At 39.5% G+C, this 24,755-nt stretch overlaps 2 protein-coding genes across 5 annotated transcripts in view; one reads left to right on the top strand and one right to left on the bottom strand.

The window, feature by feature from the left end:
• Lmbrd2 (LMBR1 domain containing 2) overlaps positions 1-24,755 on the bottom strand; it is a 60,178-nt gene that overhangs the window by 28,860 nt on the left and 6,563 nt on the right. For 3 of the 4 annotated variants that reach the window (XM_021183333.2, XM_021183334.2, XM_029469678.1), the window contains exons 2-9: positions 23,547-23,783; positions 23,200-23,297; positions 21,194-21,289; positions 16,539-16,706; positions 15,426-15,636; positions 7,031-7,105; positions 1,795-1,908; positions 791-974 (exon numbers count right to left, since the gene is read on the bottom strand). In XM_021183333.2, coding sequence (XP_021038992.1) covers positions 791-974; positions 1,795-1,908; positions 7,031-7,105; positions 15,426-15,636; positions 16,539-16,706; positions 21,194-21,289; positions 23,200-23,297; positions 23,547-23,720 — 1,120 coding nt within the window. In that variant the 5' untranslated portion in view covers positions 23,721-23,783. The remainder of the gene's footprint in view (positions 1-790; positions 975-1,794; positions 1,909-7,030; positions 7,106-15,425; positions 15,637-16,538; positions 16,707-21,193; positions 21,290-23,199; positions 23,298-23,546; positions 23,784-24,755) is intronic. The other variant, XM_029469677.1, reaches the window with a different exon arrangement.
• Positions 17,469-24,755, top strand: part of Skp2 (S-phase kinase associated protein 2) — a 44,033-nt gene continuing 36,746 nt past the window's right edge. Inside the window, exon 1 of the mRNA XM_021183336.2 lies at positions 17,469-17,668. The gene's annotated coding sequence lies outside the window, so the exon portion shown is untranslated. The remainder of the gene's footprint in view (positions 17,669-24,755) is intronic.

Here is a 24,755-nt window from a genome sequence, read left to right as displayed (position 1 = left end):
ATGTAACCTGTTTTATAATCAAATATTTTATTTGTATTTTTAAAATACATCACAGCTCCCATATCTATGGCTTAGGAGTATCAGGGTAGAGAGAGTAGGACTCTAAAAGTCAGAACACCAGCAAGTCTGTGGTGAAATAGTCTCTCCTAACTGCCTGTAAAAACAAGACTGGAACAATGGCAGCATTAATGGATACGTTAACTTAGAAGAGGGAAAACTTCATAGGGTCTCCCCCTAGACAGAGAACTATAGGCAAGCAATGACTTCTGAGAGAATTAGAAGTAAAATAATGATTTTAGGGTAAGTTTATCAGATATCTAATACTACCCTATGAAACAAATTCATATACAAGTAAAAGTCAGCATTGTAGTGATGAAACATAATTTTCCTCGTAGAAAAATTACTAACTTTGAAATTCATTGTCATCTATTGGATGGAACACAGGGCCCCAAATAGAGGAGTTAGAGAAAGTACCCAAGGAGCTGAAGGGATCTGCAACCCTATAGGTGGAACAACAATATGAACTAACCAGTACCCCCAGAGCTCGTGTCTCTAGCTGCATATGAAGCAGAAGATGGCCTAGTCGGCCATCATTGGGAAGAGAGGCCCCTTGGTCTTGCAAATTTTATATGCCCCAGTACAGGGGAACACCAGGGCCAAGAAGTGGGAGTGGATGGGTAGGGGAGGTGGGGAGGGTATGGGGGACTTTTGGGATAGCGTTTGAAATGTAAATGAAGAAAATATCTAATAAAAAATTGAAAAAAAAGAAAATTTATGTTAAATTACATACCAACAGTAGGATTATAAAAATATTGGATAAATCGATTTTCTGGCTCAGGTGACTGAAAGGTGTGAACAAACTGGTGAGTTGCGCTAGTTTCATTTTTTGCTACATCTTCTAGATAGAATGCCTGTTCCAAAAGAATCTGCCATTGCACTTGAGTCCGACGGTGCCTTTGAACTGAATAAATCACCTGGAACACAGAGAGGAATAAGCTTGTCAATATGCCTGAACACTGGGTCAACTTTCTGCTAGAGAACAGGGCTTGTGTGTGTCTTAATAAAATAATACTAATGGATTTTCTTTCCTTTTTTTTTTTTTGGTTTTTTGACACAGGGTTTCTTTATATAGCCCTGGCTGTCCTGGAACTCACTTTGTAGACCAGGCTGGCCTTGAACTCAGAAATCTGCCTGCCTCTACCTCCCAAGTGCTGGGATTAAAGGTGTGGATTTTCTAAGTGTGACCAAGTATGTTAATGTTTTAAAATGACAGTTCCTATTAATAGGACAAGCATAATTCTTATATTGAGTTGCTAAGAGAATCCTTATCCAGAAACACAAAGTTAGAACATTTCAACAATAACAAAAATGAGATCAAGAGTTTTAGATATATATTTCATTGGCATGCACACACATTTGGAGAGGTGGGTGCCTGCATGTGTGGTTGTGGGCATGTGGAAACCACAAGCCCCTACCAGGCATCTTCTCCAGGCATCCTCCTGTTTTGACACAAGGTCTCTCACTGAGCCTGGCTCTCTCAGATTTGGGTGACCTGCCTGGCCATTGGGCCTCTCATCTCTGCCTCCCAATCACTGGAAGCACAGGTGCATACCACTCTGCCTGGCTTTACACACAGGGGCTGGAGACTGAGCTCAGCTCCTCAAACTCGAGTTGCAAGCACTTTAACTTCCAAGCCAAAAAAGCAGAAAGCCTTTTGTAAAGGGGAACAGCCACAAATCTAATTCACAGCCTTTAATTGTATGTAAAACAGCTAAAATGAATAATTAAAGTTACCTGTTTATGCAATTTCACCAAACTTTTTTCACTTGGGTAGGTATTACGCTTTTCGTCAAAATCTTCATAATCATCCATATTCCTCCCCATCTTTTCCTGATAATCTGTAGGGCACTAAACAAAAAACATTTCATGACATTTTAATGATACAAAAATTTATTTTTATTAAAAATCTTTCACTCTAGAAATTTTAAATTTTCTTCTTTTACTGACATTTCTAACTGGTTAGGTTTTCACTAGCTAACATTTTCAAGGAAATATCTCCTAGGTATGTTGAGTTTCTTCACGCTTCTACTTTATGCTCAGCTATACTAGCTAGAGACTAGGAAAGTGGAGGGCGCTTACCTACACGAAGTAACAACTATTTGAGAAGATTATTCTAATGATAGGCACTTTAATGATGAAATGTCAATCATCTTCCTAAATAATAAAGAAGAACCATGAAAAATATAAGTGCTTAAGTTCTGAAAGCCCAGCCGGGCAGTGGTGGCACACGCCTTTAATCCCAGCACTTGGGAGGCAGAGGCAGGCGGATTTCTGAGTTCGAGGCCAGCCTGGTCTACAGAGTGAGTTCCAGGACAGCCAGGGCTACACAGACAAACCCTGTCTCAAAAAACAAACACAAGTTCTGAAAGGCCCAGTAAGCAGAAAGGGGCATACATAATCTGTCCTACGGCTACTTACTTATTACATATGTTAAGGTTTGCAAGTTCATTAACTTTCCTAAATAGGCCTCAAAAACAACAAATATGAGAGAAATTATTAGGAAGTTTACTCCTAGGACCATGACTTTAGCTAAAGAAACAGTAGCTAATAATAGCCAGTAGAACAGATTTAGAATACAGAAGACAAATTTCATTAGTAATTTGGGTACATGTGATGGTTTGAATATGCGTGGCCAGGGAGTGGGCCCACTATTAGGAGGTTCAGCCTTGTTGGAGTAGGTGTGTCACTGTGAGCATGGGTTTTAACACCCTTGTCCTAGCTGCCTGGAAGCCAGTCTTCTCCTAGCAGCCTATAGATGAAGATGTAGAACTCTCAGCTCCTCCTGTACCATGCCTACCTGGACAATGCCATGATGCTCCTGCCTTAATGATTACGGACTGAACCTCTGAACCTGTAAGCCAGCCCCAGTTAAATGGTATCCTTATAAGAATTGCCTTGGTCATGGTGTCTTTTCATGGCAGTAAAACCCAAACTAAGAAGTTGGTACCAGGGACTGGGATATTGATGTGATAGGCCTGACCTTGCTTTTGTTTGAAAGATTTTGGATTTCGGGACTATGTATGGGTTTGGAAAGCAGTGGAATGCTTTATGTGGGGCTTAAAGGACCATCTTAGTAGAAATATGGAAGACATTGTTGCCCAGAGTGATTTGAACTGTTCAGACATAGTGCAAGAATTCAGTATGTGGCGTAGAGACTATTTTTATGGTATTTTGATGAAGAATGTGGCTACTTTTTGCCCTTGTCCTAAGAGTCTACCTGAGGCTAACGTAAAGAGATTTAAATTAAATGCACTGAAAAAGGAAGCCTCAAAGGCCCAGCAGAGACTTTGTTCTCTGGTTAAGTGTCAGGGAGAGCATTTTGAACAACCATAGCAAGCTTAGAAAGGAAAAATCTAAAATGTATGGTTCAAGTAATAAAGGGGGACTAGGAAGTGAATGGAGCTGAATCCTGTGTTCAAGGAGATAAGGAGCTTAAGGGAGTAGTGACCTCACGGCAAGATCCCACCCAGCTAAGCTTACTATCTGTATTTGCAGCTGAACAAGGTATAGTTTGGATTTTTAACCTGGAATGAACTACAATCCAGAAATGAAAGACACAGGCTTTTGATCTGGATCTTGATGCATAGAGGTCATGAATAGCTTAGGTCTAGACAAGGTGGTACATGACTTTAATTCCAGGAGACAGAGGCAAGTAGATTTCTGAGTTCAAGGCCAGCCTGGGTCACTGAAAATTCTAAGTACAGAAAGACTTAAATCCAGGCTTGGTAGACCACACCTTTCTTTAATCCCAGCACTTAGAAGACAGGCATGCAGATCTCTGAGTTCAAGGTCAATCTACAGCAAGTTTCAATACTGCCAAGCTTAGGAGAGATTACTGGGACAATTGATGCTGGTCAGCTGGAACTAAGAAATTAGCAGTGATTAAGAAGAGACCAGCATCACTTAGGTGAAATCTTCTGAGAAGTGTTTTCTCAGAGCACAAAGCAGCTGTGTGTGTAGGAAAGGTTGTACCTCATGCTGCAGCTGGACTTGATAATGTGTAAGAATCACCCAGGGGATACTGGTTTTGAAGGTATGAAGGGGTCAAGGAGAGCAGCTGAGATTTGGCACTGTGAGAGGCCAGGGAAGGCAACTGGTGAAGGTGCAGCCTCAGTTATAGTTGATGGCCCAGGACTAATGAGGTCATGCAAAGAAGTTAAGTTTTGGCACCATGAAGAGAGCATTATGTGAGGCTATTGGTGAAGCCTAATTGTAGGTGAAGACCCCAGTTTACTGGAGATGCCATTACCATGGTATAATCACCAAGAACTGCAGCAGCAGTGGAGTGGAGTCAACCAAAGCCTAGAGTGCTACAGAAGCCCTTAGGAGGCGCTCAGAAGATCATGTGTGGATCCCAGACAGTGGAACAAGAAGCTGGGAAGCTGAGGTTGACTTGGAGACCTCAAGATGTTAAAGATGTCAGAGCCATGGGATATCTGCAGAGGAAAGCTGCTAACAGGGAGTGGAACCAGCACAGGAGAAAGAAGTTTGTTGAGGTCAACAAAGATGAAAAAGGAGTGGAGATCTGAAGACCACTTTGATATCAGACATGAGATGCAGAGTTTGGGAGTTTGCCCAGTTGGTTTCCTGACTTGCTTTGGGGATTACAGTTAAGTGATTGCATGAACCTCAGAATAGACTTAGAACTTTGGACTTTTAACATTGTGAGACTGCTATAGATTATAGGGACTCTGGAAGTTGGACTAAATGTACTTTTTTATTAAGCTATGGCTAGGTATGGCTCCCATAGATTCATGTGTTTGAACCAAGCCTATGGGGGCCAGGAAGTGGAATGTGATGGTTAATCTATGTGAGACCCAAAGAGTGGCACTATTAGGAGGTACAGGCTTGTTGGAGTAGGTGTGTCACTGTGAGCATGGGTTTTAACACCCTTGTCCTAGCTGCCTGGAAGCCAATCTTCTCCTAGCAGCCTTCAGATGAAGATGTAGAACTCTCAGCTCCTCCTGCACCATGCATGCCTGGACGATGCCATGCTTGCCTTGATGATAATAGACTAAACCTCTAAGCCAGTCCCAATTAAATGGTATCCTTATAAGAATTGCCTTGGTCATGGTATCTGTTCACAGCAGTAAAACCCAAACTAAGACAGTATATAAAAGGTAATTGTGCAACTTTTCAAATAATTCTTTTAGAGGCATAAAAATATGCCTGCAATTCAAGATAGCGCCATCAAAATCATAACAGTATAGCTTATTATTAAATGTCTATGTAATTTATAATACATAAGACATAACATGAGATGACATGTGAGAAGATGGTTGCAAGAATTACTGAGGCCAAGGACACATGCTTCATTATGTTCATAACAGCTTTATTCAGAATAGCAAGAAACTGGAAACAACCCTGATGTCCCTTTCCCAAAGAATGGATACAGAAAATGTGGTTCATTTACACAATGGGATACTATTCAATTATTTAAAAACAAAGACATCATGAATTTTTCAGGCAAATGGATGGAACTAGGAAATATCATCCTGACCCCCAAAAAACAGGCATGGTATGTACTCACTGATAAGTGGATATTAGCCAAAAAATACAGAACATCCATGATGCACCCCACAAACCCAAGGAAATAAACAAGAGAGGCCCAAGTAAGGATGGCCTTTAATCATACTTAGAAGGAGAAACAAAACAGTCATGAAAGGCAGAGGAGCCAGAGCGAGGTGGGGGGGAACTGGGGGTTGGAATGGGGATGGGGGAAGTAGAGAATGAAAAGGCAGGATCAGGTTGGGGAAGAGAGAGGAGAGAGGCCCAGTGGGCCAAGAAAATGAACCAAAATCTGCAGCTGCCTGGGCAGGGGGTGGGGATGGGATTTCTAGCAAGTTCCAGAGACCTGGGAAATAGGAGGCTCCTAGAAGTTAAGTTAATGCCTAATAGTAGGGATATGGAACCTGAACAGCCCACCTCCTATAGCCAGGTAGGACCCTCAGTGGAAGGAAAGGGACACCAACCCACTCACAAAACTTTTGACCCAAAATCTGTCCTATCTAAAAGAAAAGCAGGGATGAAGCAGAAACCTAAGGAGAGGCCAATGAATAAGTAGCTCAACGTGAAACCATGGGCAAGCACCAATCCCTGACATTACTAATGATACTCAGTAATGCTTATAAACAGGAGCCTACCATAACTGTCCTCTGAGAGGCTCTACCCAGCAGGTGACTGAAGAAGCACAGACGGAGGTTGAGGACACTTATGGAAGAGTTCGGGGAAAGGACTAAAGCCTAGAAGTAGATGGGAATCTCACAAAAGACCAACAGAGTCAACAAACCTGGACCCCTGGGAGCTCTCAGAGTCTGAGCCAACAACCAAAGAACATACAGAGGCTAGAACGAGGCCCTCCTGCACATATGTAGCAGACAGGCAGCTCAGTCTTCTTGGGTGTCCTGTCTGGCCTCAGTGGGAGGGGATGTACCTAATCTGATAGACCTGATATGCCAGTAGGAGGGTTACCTGGGGCTGGGGCGGGGGGGGGGGGGGGGCACACTTTCAGAGGAGAGGGAGAAGGAGTTGGTGGGGAGGGACTCTGAGGGAGGGACCAGAAGGAGGAGCAACATTTGAGATGTAAACAAATTAGTTAATTAAAAACAATTACTCAGACCCTAGCTTATTTTCCTACAGGAGATATGCTTTTAAATAAGACACGATGGTACTGTGAATCTGTACCTACATCACTATGCCATGGCAATTATTGTAGGGCATTCCAATTATATTCAAATGTTTCACATTCCAAAGTAAAATGCTGCCAATAATTACTACTAAACTTAGAACAGGAAAAAAAAATCTATATATAAACTACTCTTTTGTTTATGGTAAAGTTTACATGAAAATCCATCTGGAAAACCTTAACCATACATTCTTTAATCACACTTTCCTATGTGAAACATTAATTTACAGTAGTATGTAAAAATGTACTTCATGAGAAAAAGCGGAAACAATATAACACGATTACCTTTTTAAGTATTGTGTCTACACACTTCCTCAGTGGGTGGTTGTACTTGATGCTCTCATTTACTTTACGAACCTCCTATAAAAACAGTAAAATAAAAATATTTAGATTTCTATAAATCAGACATTTTAAATAAGAGTTCACACAAGTTCCAGATTTTAATTTCAGCTCAAATTATTTACCATTATAAGTTTTTTCATGGAATAAAATTTATTAAGAACACTTATAAAATAAAGTATTCAAATAGCTGTATTTAATCCTCACTGTTCTATGGATTTCTAAATGTCTCCCTCCATTGTTTGCTTATTTCATATATCACAATGGCTAAGCATTATTTAACAGTTCAAAAGTTTATAATACATGTGTGTATGTAAAGCCCAGCCAATTCCATTTTTGAAGAAACTCCATCTAGTGCAAGACCAGGGGCTAAACTTCAACTCCAGGAAGAAAATCAGAGTCCTCCTGAGTAAGCATCCTATGGCAACACATCCCATAGCAACAGCCAGTCAGGCTACAACAGCAGGGTCAAGGTTCACAGAGATAACTTAAGACATCCTAGAGAGTGCAGATAACTTAGCCAATCTGCTTTTCAGGTGGTTTTGTCCACCTGTTCAGTTTCTGCAGATTATGCCAGAAATGTAGTTTTTAAAATATTAATTTGCTGACCCATATGGAAATTGCCCAAGCTTGCTGCAACTACAATAAATACCCTGTACCCCCAGACTCGAGGCTCTCACTCTGACCTACTGCAACAGGGATGATGAGAGAACTTGCTCTAGAGCTTGTAATAAAGACCCTATGTGTTTACATTGAAATCAGCCTCGCAGTGGTCTTTGAGGTACCTGCAACTTGGACACAGCATGTATAAATAAACATATATAGTGTAAATTAAATGCTCCCATCTGGGCTGACAAGTTTATTCCAAGAGCTAGCTAAATAACATCTAACAAAAACCTCAACACGGGCATGAGAAGTCCTTTTATTGAGTTGTTGGTCAGCGCTAGCCTACTGTTATTACTTTAAAATCTCTATTTCTGAAGACACTGTACATTTAAGGCATAGGGCCCAGAAACCCCTGAGCTAGAACTGACTTGAAAGCCTTATCCTTGAGGACTAGCTTTCATAGTACCAGAAGATGCCATGATATCTCCCAAAGGAGGGAAGTGACCAACTGTCCAACCCAGCTCTGATGCTTATGAACCATGACAATGGCAGGATGGCATGATAACCATTTATTTGCCTTTTACCCACAGACCAGTGTAGTTCCCACCCTCCTCAAAGAACCTTCTCTTCCCAATAGAAACCACAATGAATCAAATGCACAGTTTTAGAGTCCAGTCTGAAGTGATACATTTACAACACAATTCTCTCAGCTGAGGCTTAGGGGTCACTGTGGGGGTTAGGGGTCAGGGGCAAAGGACTGTAAGAGCTGGAGCATCCCTGCCAGAGGATCAGTGAGTCGCTGTGAGACTGTCTCTCCTAGGCTTGTCACAAGCTACACCCACAAAGTCTCACTAACGCTTCTGCATAAACACGAGCTGAACAAGGACAGCAATAACAGGCATGCTGATGTGGACGGGGAACACCCAAGAGGTCTTGACCCTTTACAAAGAACTGCAAGCAACTGAGGAATGCTGAGAGTGGGCTAAGTAAGTCTTCCCAGGGAAGAAAGACTATACCAATGGGTTATCCGACTCCTAAATACAAATAACATTATACAGACTGAGCAGCCTGTATTTAGTACATATATGTTTACACGCATACATACAGCAGATGTTCATAACAACAATTAACTAAAAAAAAAAAGTCATGATTTGAAAAAGAGAAAGGAGAAACAAGTGGGAGTGACTGGAAATAAGAGAGGGAAGGAGTGAATGATGTAATTATATTAAATCTCAAAAAATAAAATAAAGAGTTCACAAAGGATCTGTCAAGGTTTATATTTGTTCTTTCATATTACTTCCATTTTTATTTTATTCTATTCGCCCAGCCCCCATCCACCCTCTGTCTGCTCCACATCCCACACCACCTCCCCATGCCACCTGATCTCTAAACTCCCTGGAGTCTCCAGTCTCTTGAGGGTTAAGTACATCATCTCTGAATGAACACAGACCAGGAAGTCCTCTGCTGTACGTTTGTTGGGGGCCTCATATCAGATGGTATATACTGCCTGTTTGGTAGTCCAGTGTTTGTAAGATCTCTGGGGGTCCCAATTAATTGAGAGTGCTGGTCCTCCTACAGGATCGCCCTCCTCCTCAGCTTCTTTCAGCCTTCCCCAAATTCAACAAAAGGGGTCAGCTGCTTCTGTCCATTGGTTGGGTGCAAATATCTGCATCTGACTCTTTCGGCTGCTTGTTGGGTCTTCCGGAGTGCTGTCATGCTAGGTCCCTTTTTGTGAGCACTATAGCCTCAGGAACAGTGTCAGGCCACAGAACTCAAAAAGGTCAGTAAACTGAAGTGCCCAAGTGAGACAAAGATGTGGAGGGTCAACTCATGCAGTTTTGGAGGTAAGCAAGGGCACGACCAGGATCTGGGACAGAAGCCATGATTGCTTCATTCTGGCATTCTGCTCATGTCCTGAGAAGCTAGACAAGACTGAATTAAAAAGTAATGGACTACTCTAATTAATTAATTTATTTATTTACTGTAGACACAATATATGTGAACTTAGGCAAGACTGTGGTTTCATAAGTAACTTCCTTTCACATGTGCATATAATGTGTTTGATCAAATCCATCTCTCATTCACACTAATTCCTTCCTTATGCTTTCCATTTTTCCCACCCACCTTCCTCTGTTTTTGGTTTTTTTAAACCCACTGAGTACACTTAGCGCTTCCTGTGTGTATAGGGAAATAGGAATATCTGTGAGAGTACTGCAACCTTTCAGGGACCATATCTTTGAAGAAAACAGACTACCCTTACCCCTGCAGCCATGAATTATCAAAATAGCCCCTGGCTATGAGTGGGACTAGATGGCCCCTCTCCCATTCATGCTGGGATTCTGGCCAGTTTGATCTTTTACACGTAATCATAGCTGCTGAGAATCCATGTGGACTAATTTCTTTGATGGTGGAAATTTCAAGACAGCATAGCATTCAAGTTATGTTATGGCTACGGCCCACTGCTTTTATTCAGTTCCACAGTGAGAGATTACAAAGATATGGACTGGGTTTGGTGAAGAAAAGAATGCACACTATAAAGTTAGAGGAACTCGGAAAGAAGATCTGAAGACAAAAATCCCTCCACTGAAGATTCTGTGAAAATGCAAACTCATTTGAAATAGTCTGAATTATGAGTGCCACTAAAGGGGTTTCCTACTCCAGAAGAAGAGTCTGCACAGACAGAAACCATAGCAGCTATGGTCCAAAAGGTCCGGGTTTCATCCACATGGTAAAGGTTTCAGAGGCATGAAGGACGAAAGAGTGAGAGGGCCCTAGAGGCTTCTACATAGCTTCCAGAAGGCTACTGAGGACAGGCAATCTGCAGCAGGGTCAGATTCCCTATACAAAGGCCCTACAGGGCCATTGGTATGAAACAGTGAAGGGGAAGGCTAAGTTGAAATGGAAACTCAAGGATATTACTGTTCTGGGACCATGGGAGGTCTACCAAGGAATCCACTGGCATGTACCAGACATATCCAAGAGACTAAGTTACAAGTGTTACAAGTGGCAGAACTAGAGGAGAGGGGTTACACAAGCTCTTTGGGGCCCAGATACCTGACACAGAATCACAGGATTTAGTATTTTCCTGCTGGGTTATGCTCTTGCTTTAATATAAACTTTCCTTACTATGCCCCTATTCTTTCCTTTTGGGGTGTGAATGTTTAGTCTCCACCATCATATGTTAGACGTATATACTTCCTTTAGGCTGTATAGGGACTCACATTTAAGAAATTGCTCAAGATTCAGAAGAGACTCTGAACTTACCATTTTGAACAACGTTGGAACTGTTGAAGACTATACATATTTATATATCTATTTTTATATATTTAAATCTAAAAACTGTATTTAAAGTTAGACCTAGTACATTTGCATTATGAGATGACCATGAGCTCATGGGGATAAGGAGTGAAAGGTTATGGCTTAAAAGTGATATGTCTGGAATCGCATTGACAATGGGTAGACTTGTGATGGACAGACTTAGATTGATGGTCAACCTGACAAGATCTGGAATGACTTTGGAGACAGATCTGTGAGAACAACCTGGAAGACAGATCTGTAAGCAGGTCTGTGAAGGATTTTCCACATTAGGTTAATTGAGGTCGGAGGACCCATACCAGCTTCATCTGAATAAATAGGAGAATGTAAGCTGAGCAACAGTATTTCTCGCTTTGTTTCCCAACAGTAGACCTAGCGCCCTAACACTCCTGTTACCACACCTTCCTTGCCATGGTTGACTAGCCCTTCAAACTGTAAGCCCAAATAATCTGATCTTTCTGTTAGCTGTTTTTGTCAATTATTTTATCATATCAATGGAAACAGTAACCAATGCAGCACAGTACTGTCAGTCAATCTCACTGACAAAGGTCTGCTGACAAGTAAGTGTTTAGTAAATATTAGAAGGCATAAAGGGGTAGAGAAAAAAGCCCAGTGGGTAAGATAATGCCATATAAACATGAAGATCTCAGTTCATATCCCAAGAACCAAGGTAAAAAGCCAGGGATAGAGATGTTCTCTTATAACCCTAGAACTGTAGAAGTGGAGAGAGGGGGACCCTGAAGCTCACTGGCCAGCCAGGCTAGATAAAACAATGTGCTTCAGGTTCAGAGAGAGACCCTTTCTCAAAAACTAAAGGTTGACATCAATCAACAAAAACTACGCAATACTCACCTTGGGCACTCAGCTATGTACACCTGCGCACAAACATCATTACTAAGTAAACCACACGGAGAAAGGGGAGGGAAGAACAAAGGGTGGGTTAGGAACAGAGTCTTTGAAGTTAGTATTCCCTAGGAATCACAACAGCCTATAGTATTTGTTACTTAACTAGAATAGGTAGAGTCACTGTTCTATAACAGCAGGAGGAGGAAGAAAAGGAGGAAAAGGAAGAGGAGGGAGAGGAGGAGAAAGGAGAGTAGGAAAAGGCCCTACAGGCTGCAGTCTTAAAATAAAGAGAACAAAAGGAACTTAAAATGAACACTTGGAGTGTTAGAGAACAGCTATCAGTGATAGAGAATGAAAAGCTGAGAAACCATCTGATAAGCTAAGAAAATAATGAAAAATGTATACACCACAGTCACTCTAATATGTGAAGCTTGCTTATTAGCAAACAGAAAAAAATGAGAACTCAAAATAGAACTGGACAATAAATATGTAAAATAGTCAAGCTTCCAAAGAAATTGTAAATTCCAAAGGATTTTTCATAAAATTATATAACATTTATATTATATAATAAAGTAACAAAGCAACATGATATACAGTAAAAAGTGATCTATTTGGAGAATAACTTTCTGGTAAGCATGAAGATCTAATATATGCATACTCTGAAAAATTGATACCAATAGCACTGTTCCTGTAAGGAACTCAGCTTACTGAGGGAAACAGACAAACAGAAAAGATATAGCAATGCTATAAAAGCAAAGCCCAGCACAGGACATTCTGGATGACCACAGCTTAGTGTGGAGTCTTTCTGATGAACTGATCATTTAAGTGGAACAAAACCGAATGAGTAAGCCTCATCTGGAAAACGAGAATATTCCAAAGAGGGACAAGGTCGGTGAGTGAAGGTCTCCACACAGAAACGAACACGCTGTGTTATTAGAGGAAAAGAACAGCATGACTACAGAAGGAAAATGACACTAAATGCCTGGTTAGCATGTGATCTGAGAAACATACCCAAAACCTCCCAGAAATCTAACTAGCAATTAATTCTGAGCTACGTTCAATCTAAGTACATGACTGGCAAGATTAGATTTGGTTTTCATTTTTAGATTTTTTTACTTACTTTACTTTTTTTTTAGTTTTTGAGACAGGTTTCCCTATATAGCTCAAGCTGGACTTGAATTTGCTGTGTAACTCAGGCTGGTTTGAAGTCACCTCCAAGCGAGCTGGGATTACAAGCATTATGTGCTAAGATGTGCAGATCACACTTGTATGTTCAAAAGGTCACTCTGGGTGCTAGTGCACTGTATTCTTCCATTTATAAGTTTCCTTAAAGTCTGTAATTGGCACATATTTATTTACTTCAAAAATTAACTATATAATCTGACCATATATGTAAAATATGTTTTTCTTGGAATTATTAGCTACATTAAATAAAAGCATGAACTGAAACAGTTAACTTTTCATATTAGCTATATATCTGTTATAAATTTAAGGTTTACTCAACAGTTAATTTTTAAAGTTTGGGAGGATCTAAAATACTAGCTTGTTTAGGAAGCCAATGCTTTATCTGGTAAACTGGTATTTGGTTAGAATCTTTTTAGCTACCAACATTCTAGCAATTCTTCAAATCTCTAGTCAAATTTCATGTTTTCTGATCTCTCTTCAGATTTTGTGAAGCCTCTCTATATTAAGCACGTCAAGTATACTTTTATCCTATGCTATAAGGGAATGTTTGGTCCTCTATTCTAGAAAGTTGCTGTAGTCATGAACATTCTGCTATCTATGGAGGACAGTTACTGTTTTAAAACAGCCATTAAAAAAGAATGCTGTCAACCAGACATGGCGGTACACTGGACTATATACGGAAATAGCACGATCACGTCTCAAATAAAAACAGAGAGAAAGAGAGATGGGGGTAAGGAAGAGAAAAAAGGGAGGGAAGGAGGCCGGGATGAAAGGGAAAGAAGGGGAAAGAATAGGAAGGAATGAGGAGGTAAGGAAAAGGGACTGAAAGGGAAGAAGGGAAAGGATGCCTTCTTTTCTATATGTGACTTTTGCTCATAAAAAATGTTTAAATCCTGCCACTTTCAACATATAAATAGTATGCTGAAATAACACACAAAGCACAAATGCCAGGTTTTAATTTTCATGTCTCATTCCTAAGGGTTCCTATCTAATAACAGATCATCTCTCTACTTCATTCAGACACTGTTTGTTCATCGAGATGGTCCAGTGAGGAGGTAAGCCTCAGGAGGCTGAGGCAGCTGGATCACAAATACAAAGTGAGTTCACAGTCTAGGCACCTTTGAGAGACCTGTCACTATCTCAGATAGACAGACAGATAGACAGACAGACAGACAAAAAGTAATGGAGAGGCTAGGGATACAGTCCATGGTATGCAGCTAAGAGGTGTATGTGATATACTCACTTCAATCCCCAGTACTGTAAGCAAACAAAGAACCCAACAATACACTTGATCTGCATTTGGTGAAGAAACAGGAAATCAACTGGCAAATCCAAATTCCTCAAAGCTGTAACAACTTAATTTAATGCCAACTTTTGGGCAGAACACTATCAAATAAAAAGATACTTTCATCAAATGCAAATGTCTTATCAAGTATAAATTTTCAAAACCTATAAAGTTTTTTTCAGAAGTTTCAAAGGATATATCTACCAAATAATATGAAAATTTTCATTAGGCTCTCAGAAGATACAAACGTTACTCTAAGGTTTTTAGCCTCTAGGTCTAGGAGGCAATACAGCTGCTGAAGCCACGCAGTCTGTGGTACTTTTATTACAGCAGCCCCTTGTTGCTAATGTAAAAGGCTTCCTGAGGAATGCTGTTTCTTAAGACCGCAAGATGGAGTAAGCTGAGAACAAAAGGCTCAGAGACAGAAAAGACAAGAGGATAATAGTTAAGAATTGGGGTCATCAAATTAAAGCAAATCCAGCGTTCTGCCACCTGTTCTCAGACTGAAACATAAGCTTGCTCTCATTTACTCACTAGAGTCTAGAGTTGCCTTCAGACCACAATCGCCAAGAATGCACAACAGAGACCACAGGGCAACAAAGCCTCAGACACTTACCACCTGGAGCTTCATGTTGTTAAACTGTGAACTAAAACTATATTCCCTGGCTCTCCTTATTAGCTCTGTGTACATAAGCAAATTATTTAAACTCCTAATATCTCGCTTTCTTCATTATAAAATGGGAATTTAAAAAAATCTCTTTTGTAAAATTGTAAGATTAAAGTTGAGTCTTGGAAATGAGTTTGAACTGTGCAAGTCTACTTATATACATTTTTTGAGATCTCCAACATGTTAATAAAACTCACATGGGATCAGCACAACATAGAAATGTTGAACAACTTTCCAACTTAGGAGTTATTGATGAATAAAAGACATGTAAATAATAGCCTGTTTTAGCATTTACTATCATAAAATAGACATCTACCACAAAAGTTACAATGGAGCAAAACCCAATGACAGAACATGGCTGGTTTTCCGACAGGAGAGCAATCAACAGAGACAGAGTTATAAATCAGAGCTGCTTTTGTAGGACCACGCTTGCTTACCTCCATTACATCCTCCAAATTCTCTTCTGCATCTGCTTTCTCTGTCATCAGTTTGGCTGCCTTAAAGTAAGTCTTCATAAGAAGATAGCCCCTTTTGGCCCCATTCCAATATGACCGAGGAATTTCCACCAAGCCGTACCCCAGTAATAACACAAGGAGAAACAGACCCCATGTGTTGGCAGCAGCTATCCCAATCGTCTGAAGTTGGTTCCTAGAAAATAGAAAATGTAAACAGATAGCTGATATAATATGATTTTATATAAAAATATAAGACTAATTAATTAGTAAATAAAATTTCAGAAAACTGTCATAGAGGAAAAGTAAGATTTTATAGGAAGAAATTTTTGCCTCTTTCCAGTCACAGCAGATAATCTATATGTTTGAATGGAAAGACAGAGTGTAAATGTAAAAATACTTCAAAATGGGAAACATTGTTTCTACTATAGTTAAAATTAAAATGTAAGATAATTCATAGAAAATACTCATATATATATATATATACATATACACACACACACACATATATATATATATATATATATATATATATATATATATATATATATATATTTCCTCCACAGAAAACATTTTTCACTAGGTGCTTCTTTAGTCAAGATTAATTAGAAAGCCCTTGTAAACAGTTAAATTAACTTGTTATGGTTTACCTACACCAACAATGAGACCTAGCTCTACTAGTCTATACAAAAATTTGGGAGTAATATACATATATTAGACATTATATACACAAATGAATTTTAATTTATTGAAATACCTGAGTTCAAAATAACATTAGGAAAACTATTCTCTCAAACTAAAAGCAAAAAGAAGAAAAAAACTATAAGTTCTCGTGGAGGAAAATTAATTTTTAATCATTTATAAAATTTAAAATTCTATTAAAAACATATAATTACTAGTCTACCATCTAACAGTTATATTTAAAGATGCCATGCTGGCCTTTCTTTCTCAGTATCATGCATTACTCAGATACTCTTTGAGGGTATCTATAAGACATATAATGTTGTATATGTGTTTGCTTATTTGCATGTGTGCAGTAAAAATCAACTGAAACAGCACAAACACATACAACAATGCTATAAAGACTGCTTTTCTTACCATTCTAAATGCAAACGTGGGTTTACAGCTACGTAAATTAGAAATGCTCCAAATATCAGCAAGTAAGTGCCGTAATAGATTGCATTCTCAATCAGGGCTGTTTTGATCTTTCCGGTGATGGAAAAGCCTCCAGATCTTGCATATGATTGCATAAAAGGTAACAGAATCCTGGTTGGATGGAAAAATATATCATCAAAAACTCAATTGTGTAGCTGTTGAATCTAAAATACCAAAATGTACAAACCTCAATATATAATTCTCCCCAACAAATGTTTTATGAGTAAGAACATGTTACTACTGAATGAACTATGATAAATGATATTTTTTTAAATATTAAATTTTGGGAGAAACATGTCCTAAAGCAGGAGACAGCAAAGGAGGCTGTGATGACATGCAGACTCAAACAGCATGAATGACTTCACATCCTCTAAAAGGTCTAAAAATAGGCCCTGGAGCCACATGAGAGGCCAGGGTTGTGGTACAACTGTAATCGTAGCAGTTGGATAACTGAGGCAGGAAGACTGCTGACTCTGAGGACAGCCTTGGCTATACAGACCCAGCAGATTCAAAAACAAAGACATAAATAATAACATTACTGCTTTAGAGTGACTTTGAAATATATTACAAAGAATAAGAAAACATTGGTTTTGTTTTCAAACAGCACAGGATTTCAATCAAGAGCACACGCACTCACACTCTTCCTGCCTCATCTTTAAACGCCAGCTAAGAGCTCAGGGCACCATGTATGGCTGGCAAGCATTGTCAGGCTTCCCATAGAAAACTGAGTGAGAGCAAACCAAAGTGCAGGTAGCTGGGAAGGCTAATGGTAGTGAGTGGTCCAGGTGAGAGCAGGGCACATGTGCTGACTGGACTGTTTGAAGTCATAAAGGAGTGACACTGTTTAAAAGGATAAAGAGGTGTGGCCTTCTTGGAGTAGGTGTGGCCTTGTTGGAGGAAATGTGTCACTAGAGGAGGGCTTGAAGGTCTCAAAAGACCCAGCCAGGCTCACTGGCATAGTCCCTTCCTGCTGCCACAAGGCGTACAACTCTCGACTACTTCTCCAGCACCATGTCCGCCTCCCTGCTGCCACGCTCCCCACCATGGTGAAAAGGGACTAAACCTCTAAAACTGTAAGTAAGCCCCAATTAAATGCTTTCTCCCATAGAGTTGCTGTGGTTATGGTGTATCTTCACAGCAATAACATCCTGACTAGGACAACAAGAGAAGACTGACTCTCAAGCTAATGACACATAATACAAAGTAGCAGTAGGAGGACAGAGTAGCTGCCATACAAGCTTCAGAGTTGAGAATGGACTGGAGAAACCGATTCTGGAGCTATCAGATGTCAGCAGCAATAAAGTAACATCACCAGGTTAGATCTGGCAAAGCCAGTACATCAAGTACAAAGGAAGGGACTTAGGCTGACCTCGGAGAAACATCCACCTTTTAGGGCGTTGTAGGGAAAGGGGAGGCGGAAGCAGTGAAGGAGACTGAGACAGAGCCGTAAAGAGGCAAGGAAGAAAACCAACGAGTATATGGAGCAGAAACAAGAAGAAAGTATGTGAAAATAGAGGAGAGAAAACCATAAAATAAGTGCTTTCAGGAGGTCAAGCATATGAAGGGTTTGTATGTGTGAATAGACTCAGGAGTGTATTGAAGGGTACTATCAACTGAGGAAGGAATAAATTAACTGAGCAAATGAAGATCTCAAATGGAGTATGGTATATACATAAAGTAGATGTCTCCCAGAACTGAGTAACAAAACAATGATGTGTACAAAATTGTATAGGTAAACCTCCCAAGTGTATGAATGGGGAGAGAGAGAGAGAAAAAGAGAGAGAGAGAGAGAGAGAATGAATCGCACTATATAATTCTATGTTTATAAATTTCTAAGCACAACAAATTAATCTATAATGATGGAAGTAAAACTTGTGGCTACTCTTAAGGGTAAAGAGTGTCTAGAGAAGAACATTAGGAAAACTTCAGGGGCACTGTAAACAGCTGGTATCACTGAGGACTGATACACTTCGAAAATGAACTTAACACAATGAGGTCACTTTTTTGTAAGATTTCATAGTCATACTTCAGTCTTTTTAAAAAAGTGTTCGAAAACAATGGTTGTAATAATATTAGTGAGGTTGAGACTGGAAAGGAATTTGACATTTTAAATAATATTTGTTTGTATGTGAGAGATTTCTTTTTTTTTTTTAAAGATTTATTTATTATATGTAAGTACACTGTAGCTGTCTTCAGACACACCAGAAGAGGGCGTCAGATCTCATTACAGATGTTTGTGAGCCACCATGTGGTTGCTGGGAATTGAACTCAGGACCTGTGGAAGAGCAGTCAGTGCTCTTAACCACTGAGCCATCTCTCCAGCCCCCGAGAGATTTCTTTATGTGCACAGGATTACTGTTTTATATGATGAGGAAATTACATTGTCAAAACTAAAAGCTATAAGTTAGTAACAAAGCTTAAGGAGATAGGCTCCTATTTTAGGAAGTGGGGCTAGCAAAATAAGAACGAATCACCCATCCCTGGAGAAAAGGACTGGTAAACAGATATTTGTGTTGATAAGACAGATACTAAAAGAACTGCCATGTGACAACTTCTAAATGCAGCAAACAGTAAACTCACATGCCAAGAGCAAAGGTGACATTTCAGAAGGCCTAGAAAAGGGTCACAAAAAACTACAATTTAGAAAGTGAAGAGAAAGAAAACAAAAAGACAAATGAAAATCTGACAATTTTGAGGGCATGGGTTCGGTTATTAAGAATAAACTTCCAAAGATCCTATTCTCTTGTGTTTTGTAATCTTCCTCTTGCAGTGTTTGCTATATTCGCTGAGAGTTTAGTGTCCTGCAGAGTGTCTAGGGAAGGATCAGAAGACAGAGGGTAACTGCAGTGTAGAGCACAGAAGGAGGACAAAGCTAGATGGGTAGAGAAACAGACTTGGTACAGTCCTGGTTATTAAAACCACAACTGTAGCTGATGGTACATGAGGAGGACAGGCAGGCAAGATGACAGAACACAAGGATCAAGGGAAGAGCAACACTGGGAACTGGGTCACAGAGATCAAGGAAACATCCATGCAGGAAATGAGAATGTATGAATAAGCAGGCAGGGCTAGAGGGTGAACCTCTATTACTACAGACACTACACTTGCAGGATACAAGACTTGATTATTTGAGCTGGATACAGTCTGAGAACTTCTTTCCCTCAGTCTATCATCCTGAAGAAAATTCTACACAAGCTGACAAGAGAGGGAAGCAATTAAATCGCCTATCCAGCTGCAACAAACACCTATGAACCACAACAATAACCCGTATGGCAAGATATCTGCAATGGTGCAGTAAATAGCAAATGGCTGATGGTAACTAGCAACTGTCTAACTGGACTTAAGGCCCATTCAGGAGGAAGGAAATTATGCCTGGTACTGAAAACCTATCCAGCTCCCAGGACTGGTGAGGACATAGACATCAGAGAGGAATCTACTTCTGCCATGTTGCTAAACCAGCATAGCTCCTTACTATATTCCAGATCTTATCTTTATACCTACAGGTCAATGTGGCTACCATGCCTCATAAAAAGCCTCTCTTTACAGCAAATGGAGACCATCCCAGAAAACACAAAAGGGCACAGTGCAGATCAAGACACTGTTGGGAGCACAGCCCGGCTCGACACAGTACATCTTAGTTCTCTCATCTGTGTCTCAGGGGCCACTGTGGAAGAGGAGAAATTGTAAGAGGCAGAATACCAGGAAGTCTGTGATGAAACAGTCTCTCCTAGAAATAGCTGCATAAATAACACTGGAACAATGGCAATATTAACAGACACATTAACACAGAAAGGGGAGATTTTTGTGGGGTCCTATCTCTAGAGCAGTGGTTCTCAAAGCTATAACCCTTTAATGCAGCTCCTCATGTTTTCTTGACCCCCCCTCCCAACCATAAAATTGTTTTCACTGCTACTTCATAACTGCAATTCTGCTACTGTAATGCATCATAATGTAAATATCTCATGTGCAGGATATCTGATGTGGGACCCCTGTGAAAAGGTTGAAAACCGCTGCTCTAGACTAAGAACCCCAGGTCACCAATGACTGCTGGGAGAGGGAGAGCTAGCATCTCCCGGGGATAAGCCCCTTACTGGTTGTTCCATGTAGAGTGGTCAGCCCTGAATCCATTCACACAAACGCCAAAAACTGACCTGCTGTATTTAGTAACAGAGATAATCAAGTAAGTAGAGGCTATCAATTTGCAAGTGGGGTTTACGGGATGGGTGGGAGAGAAAGCATTTGGGATAGGCTGGAGGGAGGAAAGCAAGAGGGGAAGCTATGTGATTCCATTTCGTGTTATAATTTATGTAACATACTTTACAAAAATTAAAGAAAGGAAACCAGCGGAGAGTGGTGACCTTCAAAATAGCACTTTCATGAATAACGAAGCTAAATGAGGACTGGACTGAAGTTCAAACAAGAACAATATCAAGGAAGGAAATGTCACTAGAAAATTTTCATTTCTGTTTTCTATTTTCGGGAACTTTTCCCCCCTCTTTCTTTTCTTCTTGTAAAACTAGGATACTACATCTCAAAGAATTAAGGTTTATTAAAGCCTAATCACTTTAGTCAATAATGCAGCCTTCACTGCCACTTACCACGTTAAAAACTGTGATGTCCAATAAACTACCCTCCAGAAAATTGGCATGATTCCATCTGGAATGTAACTCCATGGCTTGAAACATGGATGCTGTCTGTTCAGTAACAATTTAAAGTCAATTAATCTAAATAATAACTTCTTAAATCAAAGTATAAATTTGTAAGTAGCAAAGTTCATATGCATCAAATTAATAATTACTGATCAAATCATATCTCACAGAAAATTTAAAAACCAAAGTTGCCAAACCATACACTGGATATGTAAGGACAAAGCCATCCATTCTAAAGAGGAGCGACATCGACATTTCCAATTCCCAATGTACTCTTAGGTAGTTCAGGGAAGGAAGCCATAATATTTAATTAAATGACTGAGAGTGTGAAAATCGTTTAAAAAAATGGATTTATGGAATCAAGTACTTAATGATTACACTTAAAATTCTACTCATGCCATGTTTAGGGCTCATTATACTTTGTCTTTTATTGCTACACAGGAGTGAAGGTTAGAATAAGAATTGAACAGGAATTCAATAAAAGAAAAAGCTATTAATACTGATACGAGTCAAACAACATTGGCAGAGTTAGCACCAGCATCTATACACAATTCTGTTCGGATTATTTTAAAGTTTTCTAGACTATGATCCTATCTTTTTAATTCAAGAACTTTTAAAATAGTCCAACTGTTACTGGTCTATCTATAGTGTTGAATGGTGATGAACATTTATGTGACTTAAAGATAAGCTCTTTACCTTTACTCAAGTTAGATGTTTTTTGCATGTGTATATACATGTCCATATGTGTGAAAGTTCATGTGTGCAACAAGATCAGAGGCCAGCTTTGGGTGTCATCCTCAAGACCACTATTCCACTCCTTGAGACAGTTTTCTGATTGGCTGAAGCTCATCAGTTGGGCTACACTGGAGACTCACTGTGCCAGCACTGAGTTTACTACAGCATGTCACCAAGTTCAGCATTGTTATGTAGACTCTGAGAACCAAACTCAAGTCCTTATGATTGTTAGCCAAATTCTATATTTACTGAGCTATCACGCTAGGCCGTAGATTTTCTTTTAAAAACTATATAAAGAAGCACATAAATACTACTCAAAGTACTAATGAAAGCGTCTTGTCACCATAAATAAGTTTCTTATATGAAAATTTAATATAGCCTTTTGAAATTGTTTATTCCTCATGTGAAATTATGTTTCTTTTAAACATTGTTTAACTATGAGTATGTCTGTTTCTCTCTCTCTCTCTCTCTCTCTCTCTCTCTCTCTCTGTGTGTGTGTGTGTGTGTGTATGTGTGTGCATGCCTGGAGAGGCCAGAGGCTATATTTTGTTGTGGATTGCCCAACATGGGTACTAGGAATTGAATTTGGATCCTCTACAAGAACAGCAAGTGCTCCTAATTGCTGACCCAACTCTCAAGTCCCTACAATGTTTATTATATGTGTAATACAAGAGAAATATCCTATAGTCACAATAATTTTGCTTTAGTTTGTTTTCATTTGGGGGGTTTAAAAACAATGTCTCTCCCAGGCTAGTTGTGAACTGCCTATGTAGGTGAGGCTGGCCTTGAACTTTTGCTGTGCTGAGATTAGAAGTGTGTACCAGCAAGCCAACTCTACTTCTGTTAACTCTTGTAAGTTAGATGAAATGGAAGCGCTCCTCCTTTAGAGATTTATTCATGGTGCTCAAAGTTGAGAATGTCCATGATTTTTTTACAAAAAGACAAACTGAGAGGAATAGGAAGTTTTATATTTTAGGAAGATATAGAAACAGACTAAAACTTATATCTTCTTTAAATTTCTCATTAGGTACTACATTGTGTACTGATGTATATTTAAAATGTATAATTAACAATGCAATACAATAAATATACTAGAAAGAATGAAAGGATGAATAGTAAGGAATAAGGGAAATTTTATGAATATAAAATACAAGTGGTAAAATCATCAACTGCGATGTTGCAATGTTTATATTGAACAGGAAAGCAGAAACAAGGACTACCTCGGAGCTGGAGTGACGGACGCATCCAGTCCCGTGCCATTGGTACTTTCAGGAGGGCTGGAATTTGCAGCAGCATGCCTGCATCGGTTATATATTGTCTAAAGCAATGAATACAGGGTTTAATAATGAGAACCAAGAATTCACCACGTCATTAAAGGATATTTCATAATCTACCTATTTTCCTGTCTATACTGTTTAACAGCTAAATTCTTAAAACAGCATTTAAATTCAAAATGGAAGGATAACCTCATATAATTTAGTTACTTTAAGAAAGCAATATTCAAAACATATTCCAGATTGTATGATTACAATTGTCTTTTAAGGTGTATCTCAATTCCCCCTCTTACCGTACTGACATCCAGTGGCAGTATGAAGACAATGAGAAAGCAGAGATACCAAGCAAGCAGTGTGCCGATGATTACCAGTCTGTGCTGTTTCTTAAAGTCTCCATAGCGATGCAGGAGGAACAATGCCAGAAAAAAGACAAAAACAATCTCAAGTCCTAAAGCTGCACCACTCATTATTGAATGTTCACGATCTCCAACCAAACTGATTCATGGATAGTTCTGGACCATATCTGTTCGCTTAAAAAAGGAAAGAAAGAAACATATAACATTAACACAGAAAATAACATTTTGGAAATTTTATAACAACCTAATTAATGTATTAACAAACTCTTTGGAAATTTGCCATATAAGTTTACACTGGCATTTGAAATATCAAGTCTTTTTATAACTTACTTTTCTTTAAAAAAAGATTTAACTATTTATTATAGGATTACACTGTAGCTGTCTTCAGACACTCCAGAAGAGGAAGTCAGATTTCATTACAGATGGTTGTGAGCCACCATGTGGTTGCTGGGAATTGAACTCAGGACCTTCGAAAGAGCAGTCAGTGCTCTTAGCCACTAAGCCATCTTTCCAGCCCCCTATAACTTACTTCTTAAAGTGCATCTTTGAAAGTTTACAAGTAGGCTGAGTGTGCTACCACACCTTTAGCCTAGCACTTTGGATGCTGAGGAAGAAGGCTGATGAGAGGCCAGCCTAGACTATACAGCAAGACTCTGTCTCTCTATAAAAATAACATTTCTTTAGGAAAAATAGTGTAAAAGAAAAGCCACACTTGTTTCTAATATATTAAAAATTAATAAATTCTGAATACTAAGATATGAACATTTTATAGGCATAATGTTATCATGCACTGTGTAAGGATTAACCATGTATTATTCAAATGCTCATTTCTCTGCCCCCATGTCTGGTTTTGGACATGGCATTGTAATGCTTAATCTAGTATCTCCTGCCTCAATGTTGTATAAACATTGCTTCTCAATAATCTCTGATTTGTCAATAAGTTGATCAGCCAGTGTCTGAGCAGAGAGAATAGGACTGGACTTCTGATCTCAGCCAGGGGAGGGGGAGAGAGAGAGACTTGGGAGTCAGGAGAAGGAGGAAGAAAAAGAATGAAGAGGAGGAGAAGAGGAGGAGGAAGAGGAAGAGGAGGAGAAGAGGAGGAGGAAGAGGAAGAGGAGGAGAAGAGGAGGAGGAAGAGGAAGAGGA

The sequence above is a fragment of the Mus caroli genome, chromosome 15 (assembly GCF_900094665.2).
Source record: "Mus caroli chromosome 15, CAROLI_EIJ_v1.1, whole genome shotgun sequence".
Lineage (NCBI taxonomy): Eukaryota > Metazoa > Chordata > Mammalia > Rodentia > Muridae > Mus > Mus caroli.
Note: the sequence above shows the minus strand (reverse complement) of the source record. Positions and strands in the feature narration are given on the sequence as shown.